This window comes from Cetorhinus maximus, chromosome 15, assembly GCF_964194155.1.
Source record: "Cetorhinus maximus chromosome 15, sCetMax3.hap1.1, whole genome shotgun sequence".
Classification (NCBI taxonomy): Eukaryota; Metazoa; Chordata; class Chondrichthyes; order Lamniformes; family Cetorhinidae; genus Cetorhinus; species Cetorhinus maximus.
Genome location: NC_135893.1, coordinates 84,795,101 through 84,811,170, shown reverse-complemented (window position 1 = coordinate 84,811,170; position 16,070 = coordinate 84,795,101). Strand labels below are relative to the sequence as shown.

The 16,070-nt window shown below is 42.8% G+C and overlaps 1 protein-coding gene across 1 annotated transcript in view; it reads right to left on the bottom strand.

The window, feature by feature from the left end:
* The window catches only part of LOC144690919 (kelch-like protein 24), a 31,994-nt gene extending 20,943 nt beyond the window's left edge, over positions 1-11,051 (bottom strand). Inside the window, exons 1-2 of the mRNA XM_078558823.1 lie at positions 10,691-11,051; positions 2,664-3,362 (exon numbers count right to left, since the gene is read on the bottom strand). Coding sequence (XP_078414949.1) covers positions 2,664-3,362; positions 10,691-10,714 — 723 coding nt within the window. The 5' untranslated portion in view covers positions 10,715-11,051. The remainder of the gene's footprint in view (positions 1-2,663; positions 3,363-10,690) is intronic.
* Between the last annotated feature and the right edge of the window lie 5,019 nt (positions 11,052-16,070).

The window sequence follows — 16,070 nt, the reverse complement described above, 5'->3', positions numbered from 1 at the left end:
CAATGGATTGTGGATAAAATTACTTAAATTTAGTAAATCACATGTCCATTGATTTCCACAAGAGGAAACAACAGACTGGTGGGACTCAAATTTCAAATGGGTGGTCTGAATAATTACTGGTCCGAGAACCATATCCATTTCAATTCCAAAATCCTGAGATTGACTTGGATTCACCGACGATCGCAGCCCCCACCAGCATCAGACACTGTTCTACCTTCCCATCTGCACCAGTGAGACCGTGGGCACACAGCATCAAGTCACTTGCACCATGGAAGCACACTGACTAGAGCGCATTTGTGGAAGGAAAATAATGCAAGGACAGAAACAGAACGCAAATAAATAAACGCAAGAGAATCTTGGAATCGTACTAAGATTTATACTAAGCAATCCCAAGTGTTTGTAGGTGCAGATATTCATGTTGAAGAGGCAAGGAAGTACATTATAACCAGTGTAACAATGATGTGACTTGTGCATGAATGATCTGTAATTTCATCAGTTGATCAAACATATTAAAAGGGACTTAAAAAGGAAGAAAAGATACTGACTGAAGATGGCTGCCACAAGTCACCTGTTGTCTGGTATTGCAAGTTAATCATTTTCTAGCAAGTTCCAATGTGAATTACAATTCAGACATGCCATGACATCCTCATGGAATTTCCCACCTGATGACAAGAACCATTTCATAATGTTTGGTGAAACTGGACTGGACCTCACATTTATATTTCTATAAGGCTACCTCAAGTGAGACAAAGTCTACCTGAACAATAGATATATGAAAATATGTTTTCCTATATCATTCAGGAGCTAATGGCTGGGACATTATAGGCCATGGGACAATAGCCACACAATCTGTTCGGACATTAGCTGAACAAATGCCTTCTGAAATCACATTGGGAAGAGAGGTCATGTGACTGGAGTGTTACAACCAGGGTGGGAGGAGTGCGCAGTTTCTCTATAGTCACACTACTTCACAGGTCACTCCATAAGTGTAAATGTTTAATTCACTCACCAAAAAAAATAGCCAATTGTTTACCTTTGCTACTGTTAGATCCAGAACAAAAGAGACTTTAACCAGGCTTCTTTCAGTAAACTCAGAATGACTAATTATGAAATGAAACTTTCAAAAAATGTTGCAAAAACAGGTTAGCATACAATTTTTAGTCCGGTAGTGTAACACATGCACACATGCACAAGAAATGGATTCCTAACAGGAATGACCATTTTTTCGGATCTCTTTCATTACTGCATGAAAGCTGTTGAAACAGGAGTCTGGAAAAGCTGCTAGTTATACACTAATGAGCTCTCTTCTCCCAAAAGGCGGCCCCATCTCTGGTCCTATTAAAAATCCAGAACAGCTAGTGAATTGCCATCGAAAGGAGCCTCAGGTGCAAAAATCATCAACTTCTGGAAAAGAATGTTTTTAAAAAATAAATTGTCTCTGGCAATCGCAGTTATATATGGAGCTTCAAGATCACCATGGAGAAAAATATGCTGCAGCCACAGATACCAGTAAAAGACTCGTGAGAATTCACTGTTATAATTCACATATGGAACTTTCCAGAAACTGGTCAACTTGCAATACCAGATGTCAGGAGACTTGTGCAGCCAGCATCTTTTCTTACTTTTTGGAAGTCTATTTTAAACAGTTCAATGTATATGTTTGATCAGCCGATGAAATTACAGATTAATATCATTCATGCACAAGTCACATCATCATGACACCAGTCATAAGAATGATTCCCAGCTTGAAAAAAAATGTGGATGCTCAGAGGCTCAAAAATCCAGGATCTAGTCACTTCAGGTAATTTGATAGAGATTTATAAAATAGTTATAAACAACTTGCATTTATATAGTACGTTTAACATAGCAAAACATCACAAGGCATATTAATTTTTGACAGAGAAAGTATCAGGTGACTGAAAGATTGGTCACAAGTAGATTTAAGGAGCGATGGGTAGAGGGGTTTAGGGTAGGAATTCCAGAGCTTGGGGCCCAGCAACTGAAGGCACAGCGGCCAAAGGCGGAGTGATTAAAACTGCAGAGTTGGAGGAATGCAGAGATCTGAGGACAGAGAGATTCATAAAATAAAAACAGAACTAGGCAAAGCAGGTTCAATTAGCTGCTCCTGTTGGAAGTTAATCTACAAACAATTCATTCAGGAATACCTGGGAGAAAAGAAATTGCAGAGATAAGGAAAGAGGTGAGTGGACTGCTCTTCAAGAAAGCTGGGACAAACTGGATGGGCCTCCTTATCTGCTGTAATATTCTATATTAAATTGCTAGTGTCATTTACTCCTTAGAGTTAAATTGCATGGAAATAATCCTGAAACAAGCCATTTGAACCTTCAATCTGTGATGGTGTTTATCCTCCACAAAGGCAATACATTACTTTGCAAACCTGTACTTAAATGTTGACCTGGTCTCTGTTTCAATCACCGACTCCAGGTTTATGAGGATGTTGAGTGCACTCCAGTGTAGGGAAAATGTTTCTCTTTCGGTCCCAAATCTTTTTCCATGAAATCTCGCATTCACACTCCCTCGTTATAGACCACCCCCTCCCCACTAACCGCCACTTCTATCAAACTCCCCCCAAGCACTGTAAGTTATAAACATCTCAATCAGGTCACTACATGAAGGGAGTAGAACTTCAAGGATACCCTTACTTTCTCAAAGTTCTGTTTTCTTGAGTGATCCTTTTCCAACCAGAGGACGACAGCCTCGAAGACCATCTCCTCCGAGGGGATGCTCAGGTCATCACTGGCGATGATTTCTGTCAGCTTCTCTGCCGAGAGCGAGAGGAACTCCTCCTGCATGTAAACCACGTTGAAATGCTGCAGGATATAGTTCAGACTCTTGGCCTGCAGCTCCACACAGGAGTGGGCCTCAGCGAAGCAGTGGATGCCCACACAGTTTGTTTCATCCATCTGCCGCTCCATGAACTTGCAGCAGGCTTCCCGCACAGGCATGATGTCCAACAGGTTGGCAGCTGCCAGCAGGGCCTGGACGTTGGCTCTCGTAATGAGCACGTGGGCCGTGTAGGAATACGCCACCAACAGTCCCACCATCTGCGGCTCGACACCATTTATCGCCACACGCTCCTGCCGGGACTCGACCAGATCTGTGGAAAACATGACCCTGAAGTAGGAACTGAAGGAGGCAAGCACGATGCGGTGACATGGGAACTCTTGACCGTCGCAACACAGAATAACATCGCAGAATGCGTTGTTCAGTCGCAGGCTGTTGAGTCCATCCAGAACTTTGCTTGAATGCTCTGATTCAAGAAACATGTAGTCCTCAGACTCCAAGTAACTCACAGTGTCTTCAGTGGGCGGTTCCATATCATCCATCACTCCAAAGTGCCCCTGTCAAATAAAAAGGGGAAACATCAATAGCTGAAAAGCCAACAGATCTCCTCATGGCAACACAACACCAGAGGATACAGGGTTAACCAATGTATCACAGAATCTTACAGTACAGCAGGGCATCAGCCCATTGTGCCACCTTGGAAGAGTCTGTGTATTGCATAACGCACAGTATTATTCTGCTGCCAAGGGCCACTGCATAACTTGGTACAAATCCTTATGTCACTGGTAGCACTCTCACCTTAGTCAGAAGTTCAAGTCCCACTCTAGAGACCTAACCACACAATTCAGGCCAACACTCCAGCGCAGCTCAGGGAGGTGGGCGAGTGCCACTCATATGATAGCACTATCGGAACAGTAGCAATTGAGAATGCCCCATATTCTTTGGCTAATATTTATCCCTAGCCCTCAACCAACATTAAAAACACATATTACCCGATCATTAACGCATTACTGTTTGTGGGAACTTGCTGTACTCAAATTGGCCACTGTTTCCTACATCAGTGACCACTAATTACAGTAATTAATTAGCAATTACTATTAACTACTACTACAGTTCATTGGCTGCAAGATACTTTGGGATGTCTGGAGCATGTGAATGGTGCTATATAAAAATGTTGGTGCCTTCTTTTCCCCCCTTTCTGGCCATGAGGTTTAATTGCTGCAAGATCCAATATTCAACTGCTGAGCAAAACAGACCAATTGTCAAAATTAATATGAAACATTAACTGTTTCTCTCTCCAATGATGCTACCTGACTTGCTGAGTATTTCCAGCATTTTCTGTTTTTGCTTTCAGACCCCCAGAACTCAGTATTTAAAGTTTGTGCTGGACAACACATCAATGTGAGGCACATTTCTGGATATATTACACCTGACGTAAGTGTCACATACCCAATAACAGAAGCAAAAAAAGCAGGGGAGTGAGCCCAATTGGATAGCTCTTTCAAAGGCCGAACACAGGCATAAGGGGCTGAATGGCCTCCATCTGTGCTGAGAGATTCTGTAAAATCAGCAAACATAAGCTTGGATCAGAATTCTTGGTTTAGTCACTGTTGATATTTGCACGTTTAATTTCAGGCAATGGAGTAGGTAGTTTGCTGTCCGTCCAAGATCTGCAGGGAGAAGTGTCATGGTAAATTCAATTTCTAAAGTCCCAATATGTCCTCAACATCGACTCTGGCCCCCATGAAGTCTCGTGGCATCAGGTCAAACATGGGCAAGTAAACCTCCTGCTGATTACCATGTATCCCCCCGACAGCTGATGAATCAGTACTCCATGTTGAACACCACTTGGAGGAAGCACTGAGGGTGGCAAGGGCACAGAATGTACTCTGGGTGGGGACTTCAATGTCCATCACCAAGAGTGGCTCGGTACCACCACCACAGGCTGAGCTGTCTGAGTCCTAAAGTACACAGTTGCTAGACAGGGTCTGCGGCAGGTGGTGAGGGAACTAACAACAGGGAAAAACACACTTGATTTCATCCTCATCAACCTGCTTGCTGCAGATGCATCTGTCCATGACAGTATTGGTAGGAGAGACCACTGCATAGCCATTGTGGAGACAAACGCCCGTCTTCACATTGAGGATATCCTCAATCATGTTGTGTGGTACTACCACTGTGCTAAATGGGATAGATTTCAAACAGATCTAGTAACTCAAGACTGGGTAATCATGAGGTGCTGTGGGCCATCAGCAGCAAAATTGTACTCAAACACATTCTGTAACCTCATGGCCCGGCATATCCTCCACTCTACCATTACCAAGCCAGAGGATCAACCCTGGTTCAATGGAGTGCGCAGGAGGGCATGGCAAGAGCAGCACCAGACATACCTAAAAAGATGTCAACCTGGTGAAGCTACAACATAGGGCTACTTGCATGCCAGACAGCATAAGCAGCAAGTGATAGACAGGGCTAAGCGATTACACAACCAACAGATCAGATCTAAGCTCTACAGTCCTGCCACATCCAGTCGTGAATGGTGGTGGACAATTAAACATCAATGCAAAAGATAAGGCTGAAGCATTCGCGACAATCTTCAGCCAGAAGTGCTGAGTGGATGATTTATCTCAGCACCCTCCAGAGGTCCCCAGCATCACAGATGCCAGTCTTCAGACAATTTGATTCACTCCACGTGATATCAAGAAACAGCTGAAGGCACTGGATACTACAGAGCCCAAAGCCTTTGACAATATTCTGGCAATAGTACTGAAGACTTGTGCTCTAGAACTTGCCACACCCCTAGCCAAGCTGTTCCAGTACAGCTACAACACTGGCATCTACCCAGCTGCGTGTATGCAAAAAGGACAAATCCAACCTGGCCAATTACAGCCCCATCAATCTACTCTCCATCATCAGTAGTGACGGAAGGGGTAATCAACAGTGCTATCAAGCAGCACTTGCTTAGCAATAACTTGCTCACTGAGTTTGGGTTCCACCAAGGTCACTCAGCTCCTGACCTCACTAGTTCAAACATGGTCAAAAGAGTTGAGCTTCAGAGATGAGGTGAGAGTGACTGCCGTTGACATCAAGGCAGCATTTGACCGAGTGTGGCATCAAGGAGCCCTAGCAAAACTGGAGTTAATGGAAATCAGGTGGAAAACTCTCCACTAGTTGGAGTCATACCTAACACAAAGGAACATGGTTGTGGCTGTTGGAGGTCAATCATCTCAATTCCAGGACATCACTGCAGGAGTTCCTCAGGATAGTGTCCTTGGCCCAACCATCTTCAGCTGTTTCATCAATGACCTTCCTTCCATCATAAGATCAGAAGTGGGGATGTTCCCTGATGTTTGCACAATGTTCAGCACCATTCACGACTCCTCAGATACTGAAGCAATGCATGTTGAAATGCAGCAAGACCTGGACAATATCCAGGCTTGGCTGACAAATAGCAAGTAAGATTCACGCCACACAAGTGTCAGGCAATGACCATCTCCAGCAAGAGAGAATCTAACCATCGCCCCTTGACATTCAATAAAACCATAAGACGTAGGAGCAGAAGTAGGCCATTCAGCCCATCGAGTCTGCTCCACCATTCAATGAGATCATGGCTGATCTGATAATCCTCAACTCCTGTCAAGCCCCTAAGAATCTTATATGTTTCAATAAGGTCGCCTCTCATTCTTCTAAACTCCAATGAATACAGGCCCATACTACTCAACCTCTCTTCATAAGAAAATCCCTCCACCTAGTGAGCCTTCTCTGGACTGCCTCCAAAGCTAGTATACCTCTCGTTAGATAAAGGGACCAAAATTGTTTGCAGTATTGTAGGTGTGGTCTAGCTAGCACCTTGTATAGTTTTAGCAAGACTTCCCTATTTTTATGCTCCATTCCCTTTGAAATAAAGGCCAACATTCCATTTGCCTAAACTATTACCTGTTGAACTTATATGTTAGATTTTTGTGATTCATGCACAAGGACTCCCAAATCCCTCTGTGCTGCAGCTTTCTGCAGTATTTCTCTATTTAAATAATGTTCAGCTTCTCTATTTTTCCTGCCAAAGTGCATAACCTCATATTTTCCCTCATTATATTCCATCTGCCAAGTTTTTGCCCACTCACTTAACCTGTCTATATCCATTTGTAGACTCCTTGTGTCATCCTCACCACTTGCCTTCCCACCTATTTTTATGTCATCTGCAAACTTGGCAATAGTACATTCACTCCCCTCATCCAAGTCATCAATATATATTGTAAATAACTGAAGCCCCAGCACTGATCCTTGTGGCACTCCACTATGGCATTACCATCACCGACTCCCCCACTATCAATATCCTGGGGTTATCACTAACCAGAAACTGCACTAGCTATATAAATACTGTGGCTACAAGAGGAGGTCAGAGGCTAGGAATCCTGGGGCAAGTAACTCACCTCCTGACCTCCCAAAGCCTGTCCACCATCTACAAGGCACAAGTCAGGAGTGTGATGGAATATTCTCCACTTGCCTGGATGAGTGCAGCTCCAACAACACTCAAGAAGCTTGAAACCATCCAGGACAAAGCAGCCCGCTTGATTGGCACCACATCCAGAAACATTCACTCCTCAACCATCAATGCACAGTGGCAGCAGTGTGTACCATCTGCAAGATGCACTGCAGAAACTCACCAAGTATCCTTAGGCAGCACCTTCCAAACCCATGACCACTACCATCTAGAAGGACACATGGGAACACCACCACCTGGAAGTTCCCCTCCAAGCCATTCACCATCCTGACTTGGAAATACGTTGCCGTTGCTTCATTGTTGCTGGGTCAAAATCCTGGAACTCCCTCCCTAACAGCACTGTGGGTGTACCTATACCACAGGGACTGCAGCCATTCAAGAAGGCAGCTCACCACCACCTTCTCAAGAGTAATTAGGGATGGACAATAAATGTTGGCCTAGCCAACAGCAACCACATCCTGTAAATGAATAAAAAATCTGGCACCAATTCTAGCTGAGCAGGCACATCTCATTTTAGTCATTGTCAAACTAAGAACTTTCTGGGCATTTAACCTTTGCCGGAGTGGCACTATTTTCTACAGGTCACCATGTATTAAGGAAAATAATATTGTAGTCATTGCATGGGGCTCAGAAAGGATGATGTACACCTTCTTAACACAATAGCACCAAATCCAATTAGGCTGGAAGGCTTGGACAAAAACTCCCCAACTTAAGATACCCAAATCATTGGTCAGGAGCAATGTGCCAGCATCATTAAGATGTCTCTAAGCTGATCAAAGGGCAGAGGTTGAAACATCTCAGTCTCTCCTATTAACTCCCATTTGTTGCTTTAGAACAGTGGTTCTCAAATGTTTTCATCTATGGACCACTTAGGTGGAGCAAGAGACCCTGTGGACCACCTGCCAGTCCTACTCATCCCATTTTTGCTTCCAACTGCAAAAAAACCACAACTAATAGGTAGAATGACACTGCTTTTGACGAAACACCAACAAGATGATGTCTAATTCCAAGCTAGAGAGCTTCAGTCTGATCTGTTTCCACATTCAGCTGGTTTCTCCTCTTGGTTTTCAAACCCAAGTGTTGAAAATCAGATCTTGCAGTTGTACATGTTAACAATTAATGTCGTTTTATAAATACAGTTTATTGTCGCTCATTCTAATGACCATGCCTGCCACACATGCAGGAACCAGTCTGGTTGTACCACATCACACGGAGTGGCAGGAAGGAGAGTTCTAGCCTGTTCTCTCATTACCTCAGCCATGGCCTTGAGCATCAGCAACTTGTATTTTAGACCAGCCCTGGATCACCTGGAGCACCCTCACAGACCACACTGTGAGCTACTGCTTTCGAACAACAGATTAGAGGTGACCAGAGAGCAGCCATTTTGTGGGAAGATGATCCTCCTGCATTATTAGCTTCTACTGACCAAACTATGCACAAAGATAGTAAGTTATGGGTAGACCTTGCACCAATCTGTGGAAAAAGGCTTTAACCCACGACCTCCTGACTCAAGCCAGAGAGCTTCTCACTGAGCCACAGCTAACATTTATAGAGGTGGATTACTTCTCTAGTTGGAGCATAAACAGAATTATCTTTAGTTATGGGCACAGTGGCATGAAAAGCAGGTGTCAAGCCTATCATCTGTAGTTGCCCCAAGGTTGACTCCATGATGTCTCAATTATCTAATGGGCTGTAATACACACCCTCCTTGTTTTAGTTTTACCTATTTCATTCTGGCAATATGGTCATTGTTGGCAAATCCTGCCTTTATTGCCCATCCCCAGCTGCCCTGAGAGGGGTGAGCACTCAAACTGCTGTAATACATGTAGATTTGTAGAGGTCTGATACTGAATAGAATGCTAGGCCATTTCACACAGTGAACCAATGGTCACTGCTCAGACTGACAGCAAGAACAACCATCAGACAAGGTTCTGGAATAAAGACTACACTCACAGAACCATACCCCAGTGTAACAGCACGGAGACACAGATTCAACTCTCCCTGCCGATGAAGCCCCCCTCTCATTAATAAGGGGACTGACTCCTTTAGCCAGGAATCAGCCGACATCAGATTCGATAGGGAAGAACAGATCCCTTCATGTTTGAATTGCTGGAAACTGCTGAGCTCTGGTTGGGGGCCAGGAAGTGTTGCTTTCACTCAACTTCTGCTACATTTTAAACACCTTTCAAACAGAATATTTCCCTTTATTGGATACAAAACAGAAATACAGGAGACTTCAGGACAGCAACAAAAGCAAATAGTCATCTGTCCAACCGTTACCTGTCCTGGGACTAGCCATACCTAAACAGCTGAAAATCATAAAATCATAACAAGAAAAGCTAGATAACAGATACATCCCAGCTATAGTGCAAATAACTCCACTGCAGGTCAATACTCTTAAAACTAAATTGAGTTACAGATCTGGGTACAAACCCAGAAAACTAACTAAAAAACCACTGGTGTGTTGTGTTAATTGGATAATTAAAGATATACAGGTGGAGAACATTCATTAGATGAATACTTGAGCACATATAAAGAGACACTGCGGTGCATCACCACCCCCAGGAATGATATTTTGGTTCAATTTATTAAGTTTCCTTTGACATTTTGATTGTTGTTACAATGCCCCACCAGGGGCTGTCATCCCTTCATTTATTGATTTTTGTTTCACCAAAAGTATAAAGGTACACTTATTGACACTGGTGATGGTTTGTAGAGTTAGGAGCTATACATTTGTAATCTTTCACCATGATTGAATCTAAAACACAGTAAAGATCAACTTCTGTTCTCCTCCAACAACTGGCTGTCAGATGTTTAAGATAAGGAAGACTAAAAGCTCACTTGGATAGAAGAGAAGGGACAGGGCCTCAAAGGAGGGATGGAAATGAAAAACTCTGAAGCCCGAGTGCTTATTCATACCAAGTCCTGTTCACCCATTACCCCCTGTACTTATTGACCCACACTGTCTCCTAGTTAAGCAACACCTTGACTTTAAAATTCTCATCTTTGTTTTCACATCTTCCCATGCCCTCTGTAACCTTTTCCAAACCTATAACCTTTAGAAATCTCAGTGCTTCTCCAACTCTGACTTAAGCATCCCTAACTTTAATCACTATAGCAGTAGCTCATAGTGTGGTCTAGGCTTCTCTTAGCTCTGAAATTCCCCCACCACCCTCCTCCCCAAACTTTAACTCTCAACTTTCCTCCTTTAAGACACTCCTTAAAACCTCCCTCTTTAACCAAGCTTTTGGCTTCCAGTCCCATTACCTTATAACAATCCTGTGAAGCACCTCAGGACATTACTACATTAAAGGTAGTATATAAATAGCAGTTATTGGTTGTTAGAGCATTTGACAGCTGCTTTTAAACTGGAACAACACCTACCAGCAGAAAGATGCCTGCCAACATAAGAACTGCACTGAAGTCAATCAAGACACCCCAAGGAATGCATGGCGACCCAAAGCTCCTGGCACTTCATATGTTAATTCGTAAGCTTCAGAACATCAACCTGCAACAGCTTGGCTGCTAACGCCAGCCTGAATTAAGACAGTAGCAGGATTCCTAAGAGGAGCTCTCTCTACAACTACAATTTATTTAATCAACAACATGCGGGGGGAGGGGGGGGAAGAGAAGAGAGGAGAAAGAGAGACATAAACAGAAAACACTGTTGCCATTTTCCACTACAATGATAACTTTCTAACCAAATGAGACAGCTCAAAGCAATATTACATCACTGCAGTATCTGGCAAATAAACCAAGGAAGCAATTTTTAAAATGGAAAACAAAGCCACTTTCACAAGGGTAGAACAGAATAACATTGCCTCACTACACATGCGCCTATTATTACAATGCATGCGTTACTACTAATGAATACAGCCGAACTCTGTCACTAACACACCCAGTTTAAGCAATAGGCAATTAGGCACACACTGAAACGCAGCACTTGCAATATTCAACTGAGGAAAGTGATGGTGGAATCACTTACTCAGTGTAACAGTAAGAAGCACCTGAGCTCATGCACCATGAAGCGATTAGAGGGGCACACCCCTCACCAACACAACCCAAATCCTCCCCTCGCTATGCTTAGTGATCGATGGGACGGCTCTCAAATGCTCAATTGACCTTTCTTCCAATTTTTGCAATAATAGGCACAAGCTGGGCTGTTGATCCTTTAATTTGCAATAAGAGTGTTAGCGGAAAGCCGCCCCAGACGGGAACCCCGCTCTGTCTGCCACCGAGTCACTGTCAGTCCCGAGAGCTGTCAATCACCCAACCTGATCACTGCACGCACCTACCTGGCTGCACTACCCACTCCTTCACTAGAACTGTAGTCGGAAACGGAAATCATCCTCCAGCCCTTATTTCCGCTAGTTTAGCTCCACCCATTCCCACACACACACACACACACCATTGTAGGAATCAAAAAGCAGGGACCAGGCAATGAAATCATGGAATTTTAACTCAGGGGGGTAGAAGAAAGGTCCAATCCAATAACTGGCCTATGTTTATCTCTCATAGAATTTTATTACAACAAGTTGTATTTATGCAGCATTAAGATCTTTAACAATCATCCCAAGGCGCTTCTCACCAGCATTATCAAACAATATTATAGCAGAGAAATATTAGGGCAAATGACCAATAGCTTGGTCAAAAAGATAGGTTTTAAAGAAAGTTTTGAAAGAGGAGAGGTAGAGAGGTTTAGGGAGGGAATTCCAGAGCTCAGGGCCCAAAAAGGTCAAAGGTGCATTTGGCAATGATGGATGGAGTGATTGTCATAGGGATGCTCAAGAAGCCAGAGTTGGAGGATCGCAGAGATCTCAGAGGGTTGTGGGGCTGGAGAAAATTACAGAGATAGTGAGGGACAAAACCATGGATGAGAATTTTAAAATCAAGGTGCTGCTGAACCGGGAGCCAGTGTAGATCAGCAAACATAGAGGTAATGGATGAATGGAATTTTGGTGTGAGCTTGGGTATGGGCAAGAGAGTTTTAGATGACCTCAAGTTTACAGAGTGTAGAACCTGGGAGGCTGGCCAGATGTGCACTAGAATAGTTAAGTCTAGAGATGACAGAGGTATGGATGAGGGTTTCAGCAGCAAATGAGCTGAGACAAAGGCAAAGTTGGGTGATATTATGCAGGAGGAAATAGGTGGTTTTGATGTCAATGCAGATGCGTCATCAGAAGCTCATCTCAGGGTCAAATATGATGCCAAAGTTGCAAACAGTCTGGTTCAGCCTCAGACAGTTGCCAGGGAGAGGGATGCAATTGATAGGGGACAGAATATGTAGCAGGGACTGAAGACAATGGCTTTGATCTTGTCAATGGTTATTTTGAGGAAAATTCTTCTCATCCAGTATTGGTTGTTGGACAAGCAGTCTGTTAATTTAGCAACAGTGGGGGAGTCAAGAGAGGTGGTGGTGAAGTGGAGTTAGGTGTCAACACTGTGGAAATTGGCATTGTGTTTTTGGATGATATTGCTGAATGGCAGTTTGAAATAAAAAATAGGAGGGGGCCAAGGACACAGAAGGAGTTCATTCATTCCTGTGCCAGGTATTTGAAAGAGCTATTCAATCAGTTCCATCTACCCCTGCTCTTTCCCCATAACCCTACCAATTTTTCCCCTTCTGCAGCGAATAACTTACCCCCTGACTCCCCAAAGCCTGTCCACTATCTACAAGACACAAGTCAGGAGTGCGATGGAATACTCTCCACTTGCCTGGATGAGTGCAGCTCCAACAACTCTTATGAAGGTCAACACCATCCAGGACAAAGCAGCCTGCTTGATTGGCATCCCATTCACCAACTTAAACATTCACTCCATCAACCATCAACATACAGTGGCAGCATTGCATACCATCTACAAAATGCACTGCAGCAACTCACCAAGCCTCCTTCGATAGCACCTTCCAAATCCACAACCTCTACTACCTAGAAGGACAAGGGCAGCAGAACATCTTCCAAATCACACACCATCCTGACTTGGAAATATATCACTGCTTCTTCACTGTCATTGGGTCAAAATCCTGGGACACCCTTCCTAACAGCACTGCGGGTGTACCTACACCACATGGACTGCAGCGGTTCAAGAAGGTGGCTCACCTTCACCTTCTCAAGGGCAATTAGGGATAGGCAATAAATGCTGGCCTAGCCAGTGATGTCCACTTTGTGAAATAATAAAAAAAAGTATTTATCTAATTTTCCTTTGAAAGTTTCTATTGAATCTGCTTCCACTACCCTTTCAGGCAGCATATTCCAGATCATAACAACTCACTGCATAATATACAATGATATGCAAAATTAATAATAAAATTACAGCACAGAAATGGGACATTCCGCCCAAACAGCCTGTGTTGGTGTTCATCCTCCATATTAGCAGAATCCCTGATTTCATGTGCCTGCCCTGCTCTCATAGTCTGAAGGAGAGTCATACGGACTCAAAACATTAACTCTATTTCTCTCTCCACAGATACTGTTGATCCTGCTAAGTTTTTCCAGCATTTTCTGTTTTTATTTCTGCTCTCGTGGTCCTTTATTTCCCTTTCCTTCAATCACCTTCTTCTCAGTTTGGGTGGTCTCGAGCGAGAGATTCCCACAAATCAGTGGGAATGTTGCATCTTTTTCAGGGAGGCTTTGAGGACATCCCTGAAACATTTCCTCTGCCCTCCTGGTACCTGACAGTAATGAAGGAATTAATATGTGACATGGCATTAAGACAGTACAATTCTACAAATGGAACATTTAACAGAAATGTGCAGATGGCAAATGGAATAGAGAGACAGAGAGATTGGTTCTTTTATTGGGTGCAGGCCTTCAGAAAAATTGAAATAAAGTGAATATGCAATGCTGTTTATTAATCAGTAAAGTTACATTTTTAAATGAAAATTTAGAAATTGAATATTTAACAATAACTTTGATGCTTTTATTATGAACATTTCCTTGGCAATTTGCAGAATCACAGGTTGTTACAATGTATTTCATTTCCCCAGGAGAATAATTTGTAATTTAATGAGGTCAAATTTACATGAAGATACATACAAGAACTATATGCGATGAGTGAAGGATAAATAGCTAAGTATTATGTACCAAATAATTACATGACTGTAATTAACATTACTTCCAAAGACATGACATCCCTAAATATAAATGTAGACTTCCAAAACCACATGTTAATTATATGCAATTAAGCTTTATTCTCCCTGTATATTGTATGCAAACCCAGTTATTAAGCTAAGCCTTTGTAGTGAGAGAAAGATGTTTTAAGCAATGCTAAATATATATATATATATAGTTAGACTTTCCTTAACAATAGTGCCACTCGATACCCAGATTAATAACTTTGAAATATTCTTCCCTCTTGTCTCCATCTTGTATATGCAAACATATGCCTATAAAGAAGGAACTTGCATTTCTTTAACACCTTCCATAACATCAGAATATCCAAAGCACTTTGCTGCAAATTAATACTTTTGAAGTGCAGCAAATACTTTTTCAATTGTTGTAGGAAATACAGCAGCCAATTTGCAAACAGCAAGCTCCCATAAACAGCAATGTGATAATGACCATATCATCTGTTTTAGTAACATTAGTTAAGGAGTAAATATTGGCCAGGACACCTGCTGTTCTTTGAGTGGTAGTGCCATGGGATCTTTTACATCCACCTGAGAGAGCAGAAGGGGCCTTGGTTTAATGTCTCATTGAAAAGACAATATTTCCAACAGTGCAGCACTCCCTCAGTATGCATTGGCAGCATGAGTCAAGATTTTATGCTCAAGTCAGACGAGTAGAACTTGAACCCACAAATTTCTGATGCAGAGATGAGATTGTGAGGGGACTAAGGCCTCATGCTGGACATTTTATATATAGATATAGATATTCTCATGGATATTTCTAAAAATTTAAAAACTGGACAAAGACATTTTAAAATGGCTGAAGCTATGCCTGTCTGTGTCCCATGGCACTATCGCGGAAACTTGCACCTGGCTATCTCTGAAGAGACACTGATGACCCACTGTGGGCTGCAGAGACCAAATTCAAAGAGAACTACACAAAGGCAATCTACATTTCATAAGCCAAACTGGTCAACTGTAGCCTATTCACCTGCCAGGACAAAGAACACTCAACCTTCCTTTCAAGACTTAATGGTTGGAACATTTAACAATCTCAGGGACCCAGACAAAGGGACTCCCTTTGTCAAAGCCGTTGTGGAGAGGTGAGAGTCATGTGGCTTGGACCTAGCTTGTGGAACCAGTAATGTTGCCTTATGGAACTGCAGAACTTAGTCTGCCATTTACCATCTACAAACAGCCTCATAGAAAAGGGGCTCTGTCCAGATTGAATATCTGGTCCCATTTACACTTTTACTACTGGAACTCCTGTATCATTGCCTACAAGACTGATTCATCTTTGCATGCCTATCTCATCATGTGAAGTCAACTCCATCAGAAAAGTGAATTATACAGCGTCAGTTTTCAACCTGCTGATCTATGTGAAGGAATACCTCATTGGATGTTGATTCTGGACTGTGGACCCATGTGAAACAATAATTATTTTCCCTGTGGACTTTGCCCTGTAAATCTTTCTTTTCTCTACCCTTCTTTTATTGTATGAATGCAAAGGGGGCTACATTGTGACCCTCCCTCCCGCATTTGAGAATGTGCTAAAAAACTAACCCTTTGAATTCATCCTATCTTGAGTTTGCTGTGGGGTTATTAATACAAAATTGGATCACACCAAAACTGAGGGATTAGGAAATATGCCTCCGCTTA